General features: G+C 44.4%; 1 protein-coding gene across 21 annotated transcripts in view; it reads left to right on the top strand.

Moving 5' to 3' along the window:
* The window catches only part of PPFIBP1 (PPFIA binding protein 1), a 130,399-nt gene that overhangs the window by 60,026 nt on the left and 53,254 nt on the right, over nucleotides 1-17,119 (top strand). For all 21 annotated transcript variants that reach the window (XM_081210658.1, XM_081210659.1, XM_081210664.1 and 18 more), the window contains exon 2: nucleotides 14,809-14,892. In XM_081210658.1, the coding sequence (XP_081066784.1) occupies nucleotides 14,829-14,892 (64 nt within the window). In that variant the 5' untranslated portion in view covers nucleotides 14,809-14,828. The remainder of the gene's footprint in view (nucleotides 1-14,808; nucleotides 14,893-17,119) is intronic.

Raw genomic sequence — 17,119 nt, 5'->3', positions numbered from 1 at the left:
CCAGTTCTCATAAACTGAATTAAATAACTTCAGGCTTCCTGGGAGCAGGAGACTCAGATGGTTCAGGACTCCTTGGTACAATAGGGTGTCTCATTTTAAGGGGTGAAACTTAATTTTTGAAAAATTATTCAGCGCAGGGTCTTAAAAATGTTATTGGGAGTGTAAGGAATTCAAATCTACTATTTTTTGTGTGACTGCACAACATGTAGCTTTTTAAGTCTACGTTTGATGAAAAAGCATATAAAATGTTTTTGGAAAACCAAAGAATTTTGATTTTACCTTCTGAAAATGTCAAGTAATGCTTAATAATAATAATGATGATTATGATGGAATAGAACTGCAAATACTTGGCAATCATTTTTAATGATTTCTGTGCAAGTTTGCACATATTTTACTTACCAAGCAAAATTAAATTATATTAATCTAACCAAAATATATTTTGAATTCCCAAGTCACATTACAACTTTTTAACACCCCTCACTTTTAGAATTTGGAAGTTGAAAAATCCAACATGCCCTATTGGTACAAATCTCCCCCCTTACAAAGTACATCTGTATACAATTTTAGTTTTGAATATAGCCAAGGCACAGCTGTGACTCTCTCCCTGCCACTGCCAACTTGAAAGGTGCGCTAGGTTCAGATATTTTACTGGAGCTCGCTTAACTAAGTAAAACTGCAGGCCTCCAGATGTTGTTGCCCAGCCAGTGTGGCAAATGATCAGGGATGATGGGATTTCTACTCCAGTAACATATGGAAGGCTGCCTGTTCCCCATCCCTGCCCTAGAACTAAGAGGCAGGTACATAAGACCCCAACAGTTTGCTTCCAGCCGTATAGCCAAAATCAAGAGTGCTTCAGAACCAGGGCTGGCCCCACCATTAGGTGAAGTCAGGTGATTAATCTCAAGTGGCAGATGTTGGGGGGCAGCTGTGACAGCCCCCTGGCTATCCCCCCTAAGCCTCATGACCTCTCCCCTCTGTTGGATGGCAGACCTGTGTGTGTTATGCAGTCTGTCTTGGCTCAGGTGCAGTGGAGGACACTATCCTGTCACCAGTGTTGAGATAAGAGTCAGCAGTCAGGCCAGCAGCCAGGTTTCTGTATGTGACACTGGGGTGTGTATCTGTGCCAATCTTTCCTTTATCTTGGGTGGCAAAGTGTATTGGGGAGCCTTGTCCAGAATTATCTCCTTTCTGGCACAATTCTCCCTTCTTTCCACCCTTAACTAGAATGCAGGGGCTGTGTAGCAAAGAAGAACGAGTGGTGACTTGGTGGATGGCACAGATGTGGTGAAACAGGGTAGACTATTGTTGGCATCCATCTGTATTGAGAGACAGTGGAGTGTGCCTCTGGGGGTGAAGTGTCTCCTGCTTGGCAGGGGGTTGGACTCGATGGCCCTTGTGGTCTCTTCCAACTCTATGATTCTATTCTAAGTCTAATCGCTGTGTTAGCAGCAGTTCCTGGGGCACAAGTCTGGGCCGCGTGTCTGGAGGTCCTGGGCTGCCCAGATGACAAGAGTCCCCTGCCAGCCTTGCTGATGTGGTCCAAAGGAAAGCAGACTTTTGGCACCCGCTTGGCTGCAGGAGTTGCTGGAAGGAGGCGTACAAGGTCCCATCCAACAGTCTTTGGGATTGCACTCCAGATTTATGTCTAGAAACAAGAGTTTTCCTTCTCCTGGATGGGCTCTTCTGCCCCACACTTCCCTCTACAGCACAGCGACAAACTATACAATTTGTTTAAACCTTTCTGATTGCGTTCTAAAGTCCATATTTGAGGCACAGCTCTAAGCAGACTGCTGTAATCTTTGTGTAGGGAAATATTTCCATCCTATGTGTGTAAAGCAATGCTGTTTGTTGCAGGAATTTTGTTCTTTTTCTTCATAAATATTTGTTTCAGAGTACATCTATACAGCTCATTTAGCCAAGAAGGGTTTTGATTTATCCTTTAGAAATGAAGCTTCTCTCTGCCAGCTTTAAGAAATGGCCACATGTATAGGTACGCAACGCAACTGGAATGTCAATAGCTGATAAAGTAGTTCTTGACTGATAATGGAAATTTACTTTGGCTTGAAATTGGCTTTTGCTGTCTAGCCTTGACGAATTGTTAAGCCAAACAAGGTGTTCAGTGGTGAGTGCAGGAATTGGCATGGATTATTTGTCTGTGTTGTTTTGGGAAAGTAAGAGTGAATGTCTGTTTGAAATGGTCCTTCAATGCAATTTGAAAAATGCATGTGAACTGTGGCAAAGTCCTTATTGATGCTCTTTACTGATGTTGGGACATTTTTTGTGCTGAAGGATTTCTTTTCCTGTTTATGTGTGTACTTGTACCTATGTCTCCCCCCCCTTTAAATCTTCTCTACTGCTAATGAAAATAGCATAAGCCTACTAAAAATCTGACTCCCCACAACCTGCTCACTTTATTTGCCCTGTTAGTGCAAGAACATGTCTGTTCACAGTGTGCGCATATTAAATGGATTTGAGGGATACTATCATTACATCATTTTTACTGAACAGGTTTCCACTTGTTAAAAAGCATCTGTTTTGAGTTGTCGCAAATGTGTTTCCCCCTTTTGAAACTGTTTTATAGCATCTTGTACCATAGAGTGCATTTGAGTCGCATGTGAACTCTCCCCCCCCCCCCGTAGTCTGTTGTTTCTTATTGTGTTGTTTCAAAGCACTGACTAATGTGGGAGAAATGTTTTTCCCAGGACTCTGTACCTGGCTGTTCCAGCCCCTACTCTAATCTGCCTTTTAAAAAAATGCATTGAGGGGGTTGCATTCTTTCCCAGTTTGCTGTGCAGAGCATGGAACTCCTGGATGCAAGCTGGTACTAAAGCATACTCTGATTCTTTTTTATACTGTGCTGCTCATTCCAAATTTAAAAAGGTCTGTCGTTTCCAAACTGCACCTCCAGGATATATGCTAGTGTTCTGTGAAAAACAAATGAATTAAATGATGAAAGGCTCCCTTGTCTGGCTGTTGTGCCTCTGCTTGATATACTGCTCTGGCTGTGCCTTTTTCCAGTTAGACTCAGTGTCTGAATTGTGCTTTTGGCTGAATCACCCAGTAGCTCCCAATTCCAACATATTTATCCTCACTCTGAGGAGGATGCCCCTTGCATCTCAGCATGAATCACAATTTGGACATATCTGGAACACGAACCATGCCAGAACTAAAGAAGAAGGCTTTTCCTAGCATCAGTAGTTCTTGTGCCAATGAGAGGCAAAGTTTTTGGGGGCTGCTCATCTGAAATGGCCTGAAAATATTTTAATTGAAGAGCAGCATAAAGATTCTTTAAATTCTGAATAAAGTTTACAGAAAAACTGAAATAGATGACAGTAGATGGCAGCTTATACACCTCACTAGGAGGAAGGATTATGAACCAAACCATAATCATGGTATCCTTCTGGACCGTCATGGGGGGCTGGGAGCTGGGGGCATTGTTATACAGTGGTTCTGCTCCTTTCTCCTGGGCCATGTCCAGAAAGTGGTGTTGGGGGATGAGTGGGCTTACTTGTGGGGTGCCTCAGGGCTCCATCCTCTCCCCCATGCTTTTTAACATCTATATGAAGCCACTGGGAAAGATCATATGGGGGTTTGGGCTGGGTGTTCACCAGTATGCGGATGATACCCAGCTCTACCTCTCTTTTAAACCGGATCCAGTGAAGGCAGTGAAGGTCTTGTGTGAGTGTCTGGAGGCGGTTGGACGATGAGTGGTGGATTGAAGTTGAATCCAACAAGCCAGAAGTATTGTTGCTGGGGGACAGGGAACGGGCAGGTGTGGGGGACTCCGTGGTCCTGAATAGGGTAACTGTGCCCCTGAAAGACCAGGTACGCAGCCTAGGAGTCTTTTTGGACTCACAGCTGTCTATGGAGGTGCAGGTCAATTCTGTGTCCAGGGCAGCTGTCTACCAGCTCCACCTGGTACGCAGGCTGAGACCCTACCTGCCCGTGGACTGTCTCGCCAGAGTGGTGCTTGCTCTGGTTATCTCCTGCCTGGACTACTGCATGCACTCTACGTGGGGCTACCTTTGAAGGTGACTTGGAAACTACAACTAATCCAGAATGTGACAGCTAGTTTGGTGACTGGGAGTGGCCACCGAGACCACATAACACCGGTCTTGAAAGACCTACATTGGCTCCCAGTATGTTTCTGGGCACAATTTAAAGTGTTGGTGCTGATCTTTAAAGCCCTAAACGGCCTTGATCCTGTATACCTGAAGAAGCGTCTCCACCCCCATTGTTAGCCTGGACACTAAGATCCAGCATTGAGGAACTTTTGGCAGGTTCCACACTGCGAGAAGTGAAGCTACAGGGAACCAGGCAGAGGGCCTTCTTGGTAGTGGCACCTGCCCTGTGGAATGCGCTCCCATCAGATGTTAAGGAGATGAGTAATTGTGTGTCAAGGCCCCGCACCCCCTCCTTTGATGAATAAAACACGTGGACACCAGTATTTTAGGAAAAGGCCACAACTTTTATTGGTTACAGAATGAGTAGTATTGGTTTTGGTACTGGACCCGAACATACTGTATCTGACTCCTGCCCACCATGCAGGAAGTCTCAGAGGGCCTTCTTGGTAGTGGCGCCCGCCCTGTGGAATGCCATCCCATCAGATGTTAAGGAGATGAGTAATTATATAACATTTAGAAACACCTTAAGGCAGTCCTGTATAGGGAAGCTTTTTAAGGTTTAATGTTTTACTGTGTTTTTATATATGATGAAAGCTGCCTAGAGTGGCTTGGGCAACCCAGTCAGATGGACGGGGTATAAATAATAAATTATTATTTTTATCAGTTGAACTTCTTATTGGATGCGAGTCCTGTGGTCTGTGTTGAACTCAAATTGTATAAAGAAGGAAAGGTATTAGTGGTGGCCTATGAAACCCTGAATAGCTCGGGTCTAAGATGTACAAGGGACCACTTTTACTCCTTTGTTCCACCACACCCTTTAATGCAGACTAGGAATAATTTCTTTCCCTGCAGATTAGCCGAAACTCGAGCCTGGTAGAGTGGTCTTCTGGAAGTGATAGAAGGCATTTTAATTCAAGCTACTGGTGGCCAATAGTCCAGGAGAGACCAGAACCAGTAGTATATTGTTACCTGTTCTGAAGTTTTGCAATGGGATATGCTACAACCCAATTAAATAATGGAAACCCCGCATAGTACATGTCTACTTTTATGTAAGCATCAGCAGTCAATTCCTGGTGTGTTTTGAACCTTACTGGTTCCTCTTGTAGAGATAGACAGATTTTGAAATCAAACTGTTAACAGCTGTGTTGAATGAATGAGTCTGTATCTAACATCTGTCTATTTTTGGTCCCTGAAATGATGGCTCTTTATTGTTCACATGGGATCAGAGAGCGAAGGGGTCTATTATGCCAGTTTCAGGGAGATTGCAAATGTGGCCTTCATGCCCCAAGAAGCTGCTGCTTGTGGAATTTTACAGCTCTTTGATCTGGCTGCTCTTTTTTTAGCCTGTGCAGTTCATTCATGTAGATTACTGTTTGCTTTTCAAGATTTAGCTTCCCTAACTTCAGAAAGTAGGTTACTGAAAGAGGCGTATGTCATTGCTTTTAAGTGCAAGGAACTTTCTCCTCTGTCAATCAGAGGTTACTGTTCATGCTCAAGCCTGCTTTCCTTTAGACAGATTGATGGGGCATCTTTCGATTAACTAGTTTTTAAAGCTTGTGACTGCATACTCTCTGTACATGTAGCTGCCTAGCTGCCTGAAATAAAATAACAATAACCCATAATGTTAAGATTTTACTTGTGTATTCACAAAAGCAAATGACTTCAGTTTAGACCATCATTTTGCTTCCAAGTGGCCAAGTTCTCTTGTTTTTTGTATCAGAAGTGAATCATGCAGAATTTGATACTAAATTCCGAGTACCACCTTCTACACAAGGAACACTTTTCACTTGGAAATGCCTGGAGGGGACTTATCTGATGTGGGTTCTTTCCCAATTGCTGCTGGGAGGAGAGTTGGGGAGAGAGCAAGTGAGAGAAGGTTATGTTCCAAGGCCCATACCAGCAGGGCTCTCCAAACAGGTCCAGGTACAGTACTTTGTAGAGCAGGTGTGGCTAAGCTGTCTCTGTCCAGATATTGTTGGATGACCACTCCTGCTAGTCTTAGCCCAGCATGGCCCATGCTCAGGGATGGAAGACGTTATAGTCCAACAATGTGGGGATGGGAACAAGACACACATGTCAGTCATCTCTGGTATACAGCATTGAACCAAAACATGACAGATCCAAGTAAATTTTTTGGACTGTATTGGGCAGCTTAAGCTAAACTGATTTGTAGCTAAGAGTTCTGAGACACGAACTTGCCAGATTGTAACAGGAAAATGGGTGACTCTTAAGACACCATTTTTTTAAAAAAAATTAACAAATTTTATTTAACATAATTATTACAAAATACAAGCAAAATACATACAAATACATACATACATACATTTTTCAGATAAGCACACATATATAAAAAAGAACAAAAAAGAGAAAAGGGGAAAAAGACACCAATGTTGAAAATGCCATTTGGAAGCAAATATCTAGACTCCGTTTTCTCCATCCCCGAGAAGAAGCTGCTGTATGCTGTGATTCTCACTCACGGAGCATCTGGTGATATGAATTTCTCTCACCTTGTATCTTTGGCAAACTACCCGGCCTCTCATAGATTTCTGCAAAAGCTTCAATATCATCTATAGAACTAAAGCAGGGGTCAGCAACCTTTTTCAGCTGTGGGCCAATCCACTGTCCCTCAGACCATGTGGTGGGCCGGACTATATTTTGGAAAAAAATAATGAACCTATGCCCCACAAATAATCCAGAGATGCATTTTAAATAAAAGGACACATTCTACTCATGTAAAAACAAGCTGATTCCTGGACCGTTTGCAGGCCGGATTGAGAAGGGTCCCAGGGTCTTAGGTTGCCTACCCCTGATCTAAAGCATATAAAGGTGTTGTGGAATATTTAAGATCATCAGGCAACTACATACTTTCTGGCATTTTTCTTGGAGGCTGTTCAAGTGGCTTGTGTGCTGCTGCCTCCGTGATACATCAAGCAGACCAAGATAATGACAGCTTCATTCAAGGTTTTATCCGCTGCATTGGCCAAAGCTTCACTCTAAACTTCGGGATGAAGATTTATTGTCCATTAAGTCTCCTGTACTATTTGTGTCTGGAGATACAGATGAGATGTGTGATAAACAACTGTTGAATGGCGTTGCAGACAAAATGCAAGCACCCAAGAAAATCCCTTGGGTTGAAAAGGCAAACCACAGCATGGCAGCGAGAGGTCGAAATGCAGAAGACATCTCATTGGAAAGAAGCAGGGAAGAGATCAGGAAAAAAATGAATCGGACCAAGCTTCAATGCTGTGAAAAGTCCCTTGATATTACTCTGCTTGTATGGTGTTCCCTCTTCTCCATTAGAAGATTCCTGTTCAACCTTTCTAGAAGCAGCAGTGGATGTTGCCTACCTGTAGTGTTTATAGAAGCTCACCTGCACAGGCACTCTGTCATTTTTGAGGTTCCAGAGTACAGAAACATGACAACTCTCAGCCTCAGGGCTGCTACTGATTTATCCCAGTACAGTGGTACCTCGAGTTAAGAACTTAATTTGTTCTGGAGGTCCGTTTTTAACCTGAAACTGTTCTGAAGACCACTTTAGCTAATGGGGCCTCCCGCTGCCGCCGCACAATTTCTGTTCTCATCCTGAAGCAAAGTTCTTAACCCGAGGTACTATTTCTGGGTTAGCGGAGTCTGTAACCTGAAGCGTCTGTAACCCGAGGTACCACTGTATTGGTAACAGAAGACATGCCAGTTCCCAGTCCATAAAAGTGAGAAACAGCCCTGGGAATAAGCTGCAGTATCTATCTATCTGCCTGGGTGCTGGAAGGAAGACCGCTCTCTGCTGCAAGGCCCCTTTCCATCTGGCTTAGAGGCAGAGCGCAGACTCACCCTGAACAGCTAAAAGGCTCCTGGAAGGCTGGAGGGACATTGCTGGAACCACTCTTGACTTCGGGCAATGGGTTGCTCTGCTTTGTTTTTGTCAGGTTGGTGTTGGTTAAATGTTTAGTTGGGGTTTACAGTTATACCCAAATTAAAATAACTGCTAGCTGTTTATTGTTATTGTTGTTGTTTGTTTCTATTGCTTTCTTGGTTTGTTTGTTGCTTGTATAGGATATTTTGTTTTTTCAATGTTTGATGTTTTGCTGTGTTTTTTTATATGCTGTAAGCCACCCAGAGTGGCTGGGGAAACCCAGCCAGATGGGCGGGATATAATTTAAAAAATATATTATTAAAATTGCTACCTCCTGTTGCCTGTCTGTAAAGCAGAAAAAAGGATGACCTTTCTTGCAGAGTTATGGTGAGGATAAATGTAAAGCACTTTGACAGGGAGAGGACACTGTTTTTGCTGATGCAACTGGAGTTGGATCTATAGGCTCAGGCAACCTGGGCTGTAGATGACACATAACACTTTGATGGCTAGCTTCCGTTAGTTTTATGGGGTTGACCTTCATTAAGGAAGTGGAAGCGAGGACGTGCCAGATATTTCTCCCAGCCTGAACCTTCTGCTTTAGCTTTATGCTGTATCTGTATTTACAGTAAATGTTCCGTCACCAAGGCTAATATGTACCAGGCATAATCCTTAGTAATTTATGGTATCTCAGCTATATAAGTTTTCCAGTGCCCTGTACAGCAAAGTATAGAATTGTATCTCCATAAAAAAATGAAGCTACCAAAATTCTGTACTGGAACATTTCACAGGGAGCTGAGAAGACACTTTTCTCTCTCTCCAACCCCCAGTATTTCAGACCCCAGACAACTAATCTTCAGAGGCATCTATATCTTGCTGGCCCAGTATTCCATTCACTAAGTGTTACAAACGATGACAGTTGCAACTAAAATTAGTCAAGCTCCATTGCAAATCAGGTTTATATTCAAAATTTACAGACTTTCAGCTGTTTGCAGTGAGAAAATCAAACAAAAGCAATTGAAATAGCCCAAAACAATATCATCAGTTACAGTGGTACCCCGCAAGACGAACGCCTCACGAGACGAAAAACTCACAAAACGAAAGGTTTTTTCGTTTTCGAGTTGCCTCGCAAGACGAATTTCCCTATGGGCTTGCTTCGCAAAACGAAGCTTGCCCCGGGGACAGCGGGTCTTCTCTTTTGAAGCAAGGGGCGGCGGGGAGATCGCTTCTCCCCACCGCCCCTTGCTTCAAAAGAGGTCCGGGGGCAGCGGGAAGCGCTCCCGCTGCCCCCGGACCTCTTTTGAAGCAAGCGGCTGCGGGGAGATCTGCTGCGAAGCCGGGCGGGGGGGGGGAACACCTGCCCCAGCCGCCGGGCTTCGTAGCGCTGCTGCGAAGCTGGGCGGGGGGGAACACCTGCCCCAGCCGCCGGGCTTCGTAGCGCTGCTGCGAAGCCGGGCCGGGGGGGGGAACACCTGCCCCAGCCGCCGGGCTTCGTAGCGCTGCTGCGAAGCCGGGCGGGGGGGGGAACACCTGCCCCAGCCGCCGGGCTTCGTAGCGCTGCTGCGAAGCCGGGCGGGGGGGGGGAACACCTGCCCCAGCCGCCGGGCTTCGTAGCGCTGCTGCGAAGCCGGGCGGGGGGGGACACCTGCCCCAGCCGCCGGGCTTCGTAGCGCTGCTGCGAAGCCGGGCGGCGGGGGGGGGACACCTGCCCCAGCCGCCGGGCTTCGTAGCGCTGCTGCGAAGCCGGGCGGGTAGGGGGGGGAACACCTGCCCCAGCCGCCGGGCTTCGTAGCGCTGCTGCGAAGCCGGGCGGGGGGGGGGGACACCTGCCCCAGCCGCCGGGCTTCGTAGCGCTGCTGCGAAGCCGGGCGGGTGGGGGGGAACACCTGCCCCAGCCGCCGGGCTTCGTAGCGCTGCTGCGAAGCCGGGTGGGGGGGGACACCTGCCCCAGCCGCCGGGCTTCGTAGCGCTGCTGCGAAGCCGGGCGGGGGGGACACCTGCCCCAGCCGCCGGGCTTCGTAGCGCTGCTGCGAAGCCGGGCGGGGGGGCGGGAACACCTTCTGAAGGCGGGCGGGGGGCGAAAGTCTTTGTCTCCCCTGCCTGCCTTCCCAGGGGCTTTTAAATCGCCCCGGACAGCGGAGAAGTCCTCCGCTGTCCCGGGGCGATTTTAAAATGCCGCCCGCCAGCATTTTAAGATTGCCAGGACAGCGGAGAAGTCCTCCGCTGTCCCAGGGTTTTTTAAAATGCTGGGGGTGGGAAGAAAAGCCCTTGTCCCCCCCCCCAGCCTTCAGAAGAGGTCCGGGGACAGACTGTCCCCGGACCTGGTCTGAAGGCGGTTTCCCTAGGAACGCATTAATTGATTGTCAATGCATTCCTATGGGAAACCGTGCATCGCAAGACGAAAAAACCGCAAGACGAAGAGACTTGCGGAACGAATTAATTTCGTCTTGCGAGGCACCACTGTAAATGATATTTTTAGGCTGGATAAAGGAACTGGTTTTGGTAAAGAACTTTCAAGATTGCAGAGAGAAGTGCTGGAAAATAATGAAAAAAATCTGTCAAAAATATATAAATTGGTGCTGGAGTGGGAAACAAAAGATGAAGAAGTAAATCTGTAATAATTCATTGGGCAAAAGATGTGGGACATAACATACAAATTACCTCATGGGAAAAGTTAAGGAATAAAGATCAAAATTTACTGCTTGCTGTCCATTAAAAGAAAACATTATGAAAATGATGTATAGATGGTATCTGACTCCTACAAGACTTGCAAAAATGTATAAGAACAGAACCAACATATGCTGGAAGTGTAAAGTTAAGGAGGATACATTCCACCATATGTGGTGGACATGTAAAATAGCTGAGCCCTTCTGGGAAATGATTTACAACGAACTGAGAAAAATGGTATATCTTTATTGAATACATTAAAGAACACTATGAGAGTTTAAAAACATTAGCAGGATTCACATAATGCTTGTAATTTAAATTAACAAAGGATAACAATAGAGTATAACAAAGTTAGATAAAGTAATTAGAGGCAGTTAAAAGGGGAAGAATTCTGGAAGCCGGGGGAGGGGTGGGAGGAAGTCCTGGGGTTCAGGGAACCTCATAAAGGTATTGATATGAATATGGTTTTTCTAAAATAAGTGTATTTGTCTGTGTGTATATGTATACAGTGGTACCTCGGGTTACATACGCTTCAGGTTACAGACTCCGCTAACCCAGAAATAGTACCTTGGGTTAAGAACTTTGCTTCAGGATGAGAACAGAAATTGCGGCGTGGCAGTAGCAGGAGGCCCCATTAGCTAAAGTGGTGCTTCAGGTTAAGAACAGTTTCAGGTTAAGAATGGACCTCCAGAACGAATTAAGTTCTTAACCCGAGGTACCACTGTATGTGTGTGTGTTTTTAAAAAAGATTTTTTTTTGAAATTTTGAAAAGAATTAGAATAATAATAATGAAATAGCTCAACACAACAGGTGCTTCAAGTGGTTTCCCCAAATTCAGCTGAAACTGCAACTTATACTGGCTTGTCCAGTCTCACTATTATTCAGCCTCTCCGTGGCAAGCATCTTTAGTATTTAGTAGAGCAAAGGCTGCTATGACGTGCTTTAAACGAGATCCATAGCCAGATAGTAGCTTCCAGCAGCATTCCTGAGGAATCTGAGCCCATTCCTCGCACCAGAGATTTTCTGTGGAGTTCAAGTCAGGTGACTGTGATGGCCACTGTAGAACCTTCCAGGACTATTTCTGCAACCAGACCTTGGTGGAATTTGAGGTATGCTTGGGATCATTGTCCAGTGACACCGAAGCGTCAGCTTCTTCACAATCCTCCTAGGATTTCCTCCTAGGATGAATCCAGCCTGCCTTCCACACGCGGCAAGCTTCCAGTGCTGGAGGATGCAAAGCAGCCCCAGAGCATCACCAAGCCACCACCATGCTTCACTGTAGGCAGAGTGTTCTCTTCAGAGTACGCAGCATTCTTCTTCCTGCAGACATAGCACTGATCCAAGGAGCCGAAAAGTTCCGATTTTGTTTCGTTGCTCCACAGAACAGAATCCCAAAACTCTGCAGCTTATTTATATGATTTTGAGTATATTGGAGTTGACTTTTCTTGTGCTTTTGGGTCACTACTGGTGTACGTCTTGGAGTTCTGGCATGGACAGCATATGTGTTTTAGTTTGTGCTTTACTGTGTTCACTGAAACCTCAGTGCCTACTGCCACCATGTCTTGCTGCAGCTCTTTTGCAGTCACTTGAGGGTTTCCCCCCAGCCTGCCCTCTCAGAAATCTGGTTGCTGCCTCATATAGCTTCTTTTTTCTGCCCCGTCCAGGTAGTGTAACTTTGAACTTGCAAAATATGCTTCCAACATTCAGTGCCTTTGCTATCTTGTTGTATCCTGCGCCTTGTTTGTGAAGGGCGATAATCTCTTCTCTTACCTTCTTGGACCATTCTCTTGACCTACCTGTATTTCTACCATGCAGCCAAATTTGACACTCCACAAACCCCTAGTCAGTTCAGGTATTTCGTGTGTGGCAGCTGAAGCACACCTGGTGCAACTAATTAAGCCCTTGATTGGTTACATCAGGTGTGTTTGAGAAAAAACCTGTTGTATTTGTGCTGTTGTTACAGATTCTGTTCAGGGGGTTGAATAATAGTGAGACAGGAGAAGCCAGTATAAGTTGTATTTTCAGCTGAATTTGGAGAAATGAAGCATCTGTTGTGTTGAGCAGTTTCAATTGCTTTTGTTTGATTTGCTCATTGCAAACAGCTGAAAGTCTGTAAATTTTGAATAATTTTGATTGCAACTGTATACCATATGAATTTACAGCTGGCTAAACTCGCAAAATCAACCCTAAATTATTAAATTGATGCCCCCCCCCATCTAGGCATCAATTTTGTTTAGAGGTGCCAGCAAACACAGTTTGTGAAATGGCATTTGTCATTTGCACAGATGCTGGCTTGATCCCGCCCCTGTCTCCTTGGCAACTGAGATGTCTGCTTCTTGCTGCACTTCACAAGGTGTTAGAATAAATTCTAAAAAGTGAGAATGTAAACTGAGGGATTAAGCAGCGTTCAGTGGCTTCAAATACAAGGGGGAGGGTTAATCCTCCATTTAAGCTTTATGAATGAAGCTGCAAGAGAGTTGAACTTTAGCATGGCACTTTCTGATTGCTGCCTCTGGTCTGTTAGGCTTCTGTGTGTTTGAGTGGCCTTGCAAGCAACGGTGGAGCTGCTGCTTAAATCTTCTTTTGTGTCTTTGTCTGTGCCAGCACTGATGTAGTCTATTGAACATAGTGCCCATTCAGGACCATATTTTCCACCACTCATAATACGTAGGTGTCTGGAGTCTGGCACATGGCAGATGAGAAGCGGGCAAGGATGAGGGTGTGAATGGAAGAGGCTGGATTGTGATGTGTTCTTGGGGATGTGGAAAAGAAGGATGTGCAGGGGGCATATAGAATAGAAGAATGTTGAAGAGCCAAAATACACTACATGAAATGGCTTGTGCATCTGTTGTTGGATCCTAGTATTTCACTTAGGTGGGAGATTTGATTGTTTTCTTATGTTGTGGGGGAGCAATTTAAAGTAAACCTTCAAAGAAAAAAATGACGCCAACCCCCTCCGCCAAACCTGCACTAGCCCTTTCCGTAACATGCTAGTTTTGTATGATTTGTAGGAGGACATTTCACTGTTTGATTCTCGTTTGAAGTGGCCACAAGCAAAAAGCTGTACTACTTGCCTTTCTAATAATGTATGTTTCAGCTCATATATGGAGGCCAGCAACAAGACCCTGATTGGTCGGCAAACAGCAGGCTCCAAACTCTCTTGTTTTATTTATTAAATTTATATCTTTCCCTTCTTCTCAAAGGAGCCTAGAATGGCCAACAACAAGTAATAAAACAATAAAAGCATCTTCTTTTTTTAAAAAAAATGTTTATCACATCATGTTGTGGTAGTTTGTGGCAACCTATGTATTTTTAAAGAAGAAAAATGGTTCTGCATGATTAGCAAAAGTCACTAACAGAAATAAACTGCTTACATTTTACAACCTGTCAGCTCCAAGCTTGTGGCTGGCAAATGTGTGGTATCTTGCATAAAACCCAAAAACATAATGAGAATAGCTCTTGGGGAGAACATTGGGGGCCTCTGTTGTGTAGCGCCTGTCCAACTGGTGACCAGCAGTCCACATGAAGCCATCCAGCCATTTTCTTTGGTTTACCAAGTATTTGACAGTTTCTCTGATTTTGCAATCCCAGGGAGGGCCACTTGGTGGCCCTCCACATGCCCCTGGTGTGCTGCCTGAATCGCAACTTGTGTGTGCTGGTTCAGTTTTACAACATTTTTCTTGCAATTTTTGCAGCTGGTTATGAGCTAAACCTTGTTGTTCTCTTTATAAATCCCATTGTAGCTAGCAGGACACAACTGCAAAATATGTGGTTTTTGAGGGTTTGTTAAGACCTCAGTTCTCCTGTGAGCTAACTTTTCATCTGCCAGCTTTTGAAGGGAACAGATGTTCTCCAAACCAGACAGGCTATAACTGTGCATGCTGTTGGAAATAGGCATTCTGCAGGAATGCAATCTCTCTCCCCACACAAACGCTAGGTTCCCAAGCAACCCAGCCTTGCCTAAAGCAGGTCTGGGTGACGTGCACCTGTGGACATGGTTGGGAACAAAATCCTGTTCTGCAAATGCTGAAGTGAAGTAAGGAGTTGGACTAGATGACCCTTGGGGTCCATTCCAACTCTGATTCTATGATCGTTTGCAAATTGCTTAATTTAGTTGTGGCTTCTGAAGGGTTGAAAAACATGTTTAACATTGTCGCTTCATTACTTCAGGTATTTGCAGAATCCAGAAAATGATGAGTGATGCAAGTGAGATGCTGGCTGCCGCTTTGGAACAGATGGATGGCATTATTGCAGGTAGAACATTAACCCAATGTTTTCTTTTGATCTGCTTGATTGCCCTTTTGCTCCTGGAGGGGATGTGTTCTGGAGTAGGGAAGCCACTGAGCATGGTGAATTTCTCTCTTCAGAGAATCAAACTGAAACTTCTTTTCTCTTTGCAAATTCATTCAAACCAAACCATTAACTTGCTTGAAGCTCTCTGCTTCACCCCCACCATCTGCTTTTCAAAGCTGTCAGGTGATGTGGCTCCTACTGTTCATTTGAGGGAGGAATGCTTTTTCCAAATATAGGTTAAAGTGTTGTGCGTGTTGGAGGTTATCAAAGGGAGAAGAAGGGCCACGAGGAGCAACCTGGATTATGTTAGCACAAAAAAGGGGATGAGGTGGTAAAATTGTGCCTGGACTATGGCAGAGATGGCAGGTGGGGGAATTGCACCGTTGAACAGCTTTTTCATGGAGATAAACATTACCTACTCATAACAAATCAGCATATAAGAAGGGTAGGCCTGCATTACCTTTATGTACCAGGGTTTTGTGACTGATGTAGCATGTTCCCATCGATGGTCCACATTCCTCCCCCCATCTGAATTAGCACAACCCAATAACAGTTTGATCACCTCATCAGCTATTTGTGAGAACTAGGTCTCAACTGCACTGTCTCTCTTACTCAGTTCTGAAATATATCCCCAGGGGAAGGGATCTTCCGGCCAGGCACACTAGCATTTTGGTTTGATTTCATGCCAAGCCAAGCTGTGCAAACAGCTGTTTAAACTAGAAAAGTATTCTGAGTGGGTGCAGAAGACATGAAGGTGCCGAGTTTCCAGATTAGTGATGTTATTTCCCTTGCAAAATACTTTCTGAAATGGATAATAGCATATTATTTCCTCCCATCCATCTCACTTCAGTCATATAGATTTTCTAAGGATTTGCATCATAAATACATGTGTCCAACAGATGTGAATATAGCACATTACAATTGCATTTGCGTTTCCTTAAAGGTTATTGTCTCCAAACTGACCTTGATAAGGCAATTAAAGGAATACGAATAAAATATCCAAATTATCAACACTGGTGTAGAAAAAGGACCACATTTTGTCAATGAAGTACTTGAAAAATATTAACTTATATCAATACTCAAACTTATGTGGCTTTATTACTGTATTTTTCCATCTATAAGACACACCCATGTATAAGACGCCCCCTATTTTTGGGGACTCAGATTTAAGAAAACGGGGGAGATGGCCCATAGTATAAGACGCCTCCTAATTTTTGAGATTATTTTTTAAGGAAAAAACCAGTCTTATACATGGAAAAATAACAGTATTTTTTTTTTTGGGGGGGGGAGGCTTAGCTCCTGGGAATTTGTTTAATCCTATCAGCCTTGATAGTAAAACAGAGCTTCTGTGTTCAGGAACAAATTATTATTATTATTTACTATTATTACCCCTGAACTGCAGGTGTGAGAGAGAACAGGGAAGGTATGTTGCTATCAGGGAAGGTATGTTGCTATCATGCACTCCTTGTGAGCTTCCCAGAGGCCCCTGGCTCTTGTTTTTCTGGACCCCGTTGGACTGAGGCCTGAACCAGCCAGGTGGATGCACCTTGCATAATATAGCACCTTATGAGATGTTGCAATAAATAAAATCCACAAAATGAGAAAGAATAACCTGTGCTCTTCCTCTAAATACCGTATTATGCCATGTATAAGACAACCTTTTTCCTTTGTAAAAATTTAGTGATAAATTGGGGGTCGTTTTATACACGGGTTAATATGGTGAGGAGCCAGAGCAGAGGATCGTCAAAAGACAGCTCAGTGAACTTACAAAAGAAGTTCAACACCTCCTTTAGCTGGTCACCTGAATTATGCTAGTGCATATATGCTAGTGAAGTAGATGGCCTGAACTTGGACAGAAGAGACCTTGGTCCAGATTCCCACTCAGTCATGGAAGTCATTGTGTGACCTTGGATCTTCATTGTATCTTTCAGCCTCACTTTCCGAACAGATGCCCCATGAGAGTTACTCAGGGCAGGATATAAATATGATAGAAAGATAAATACTCTATTTGTAAGATTTATATCTTCCCTTTCATTGTAAGCAGTTATGGATTAGGGCACATTCAAATGAAAAACTAGGCAAAACCAGTCAATTAAAGAGTAAATTCATTTCAAATTTGAAATGCTTAACCCGTTTTACTGTGTTAATCCTGGTTGGAGGGAAGAGATGGGTTTTCAACTGGCACCAA

This window comes from Podarcis bocagei, assembly GCF_964188305.1.
Source record: "Podarcis bocagei genome assembly, chromosome: 10".
NCBI lineage: Eukaryota > Metazoa > Chordata > Lepidosauria > Squamata > Lacertidae > Podarcis > Podarcis bocagei.
Note: the sequence above shows the minus strand (reverse complement) of the source record. Positions and strands in the feature narration are given on the sequence as shown.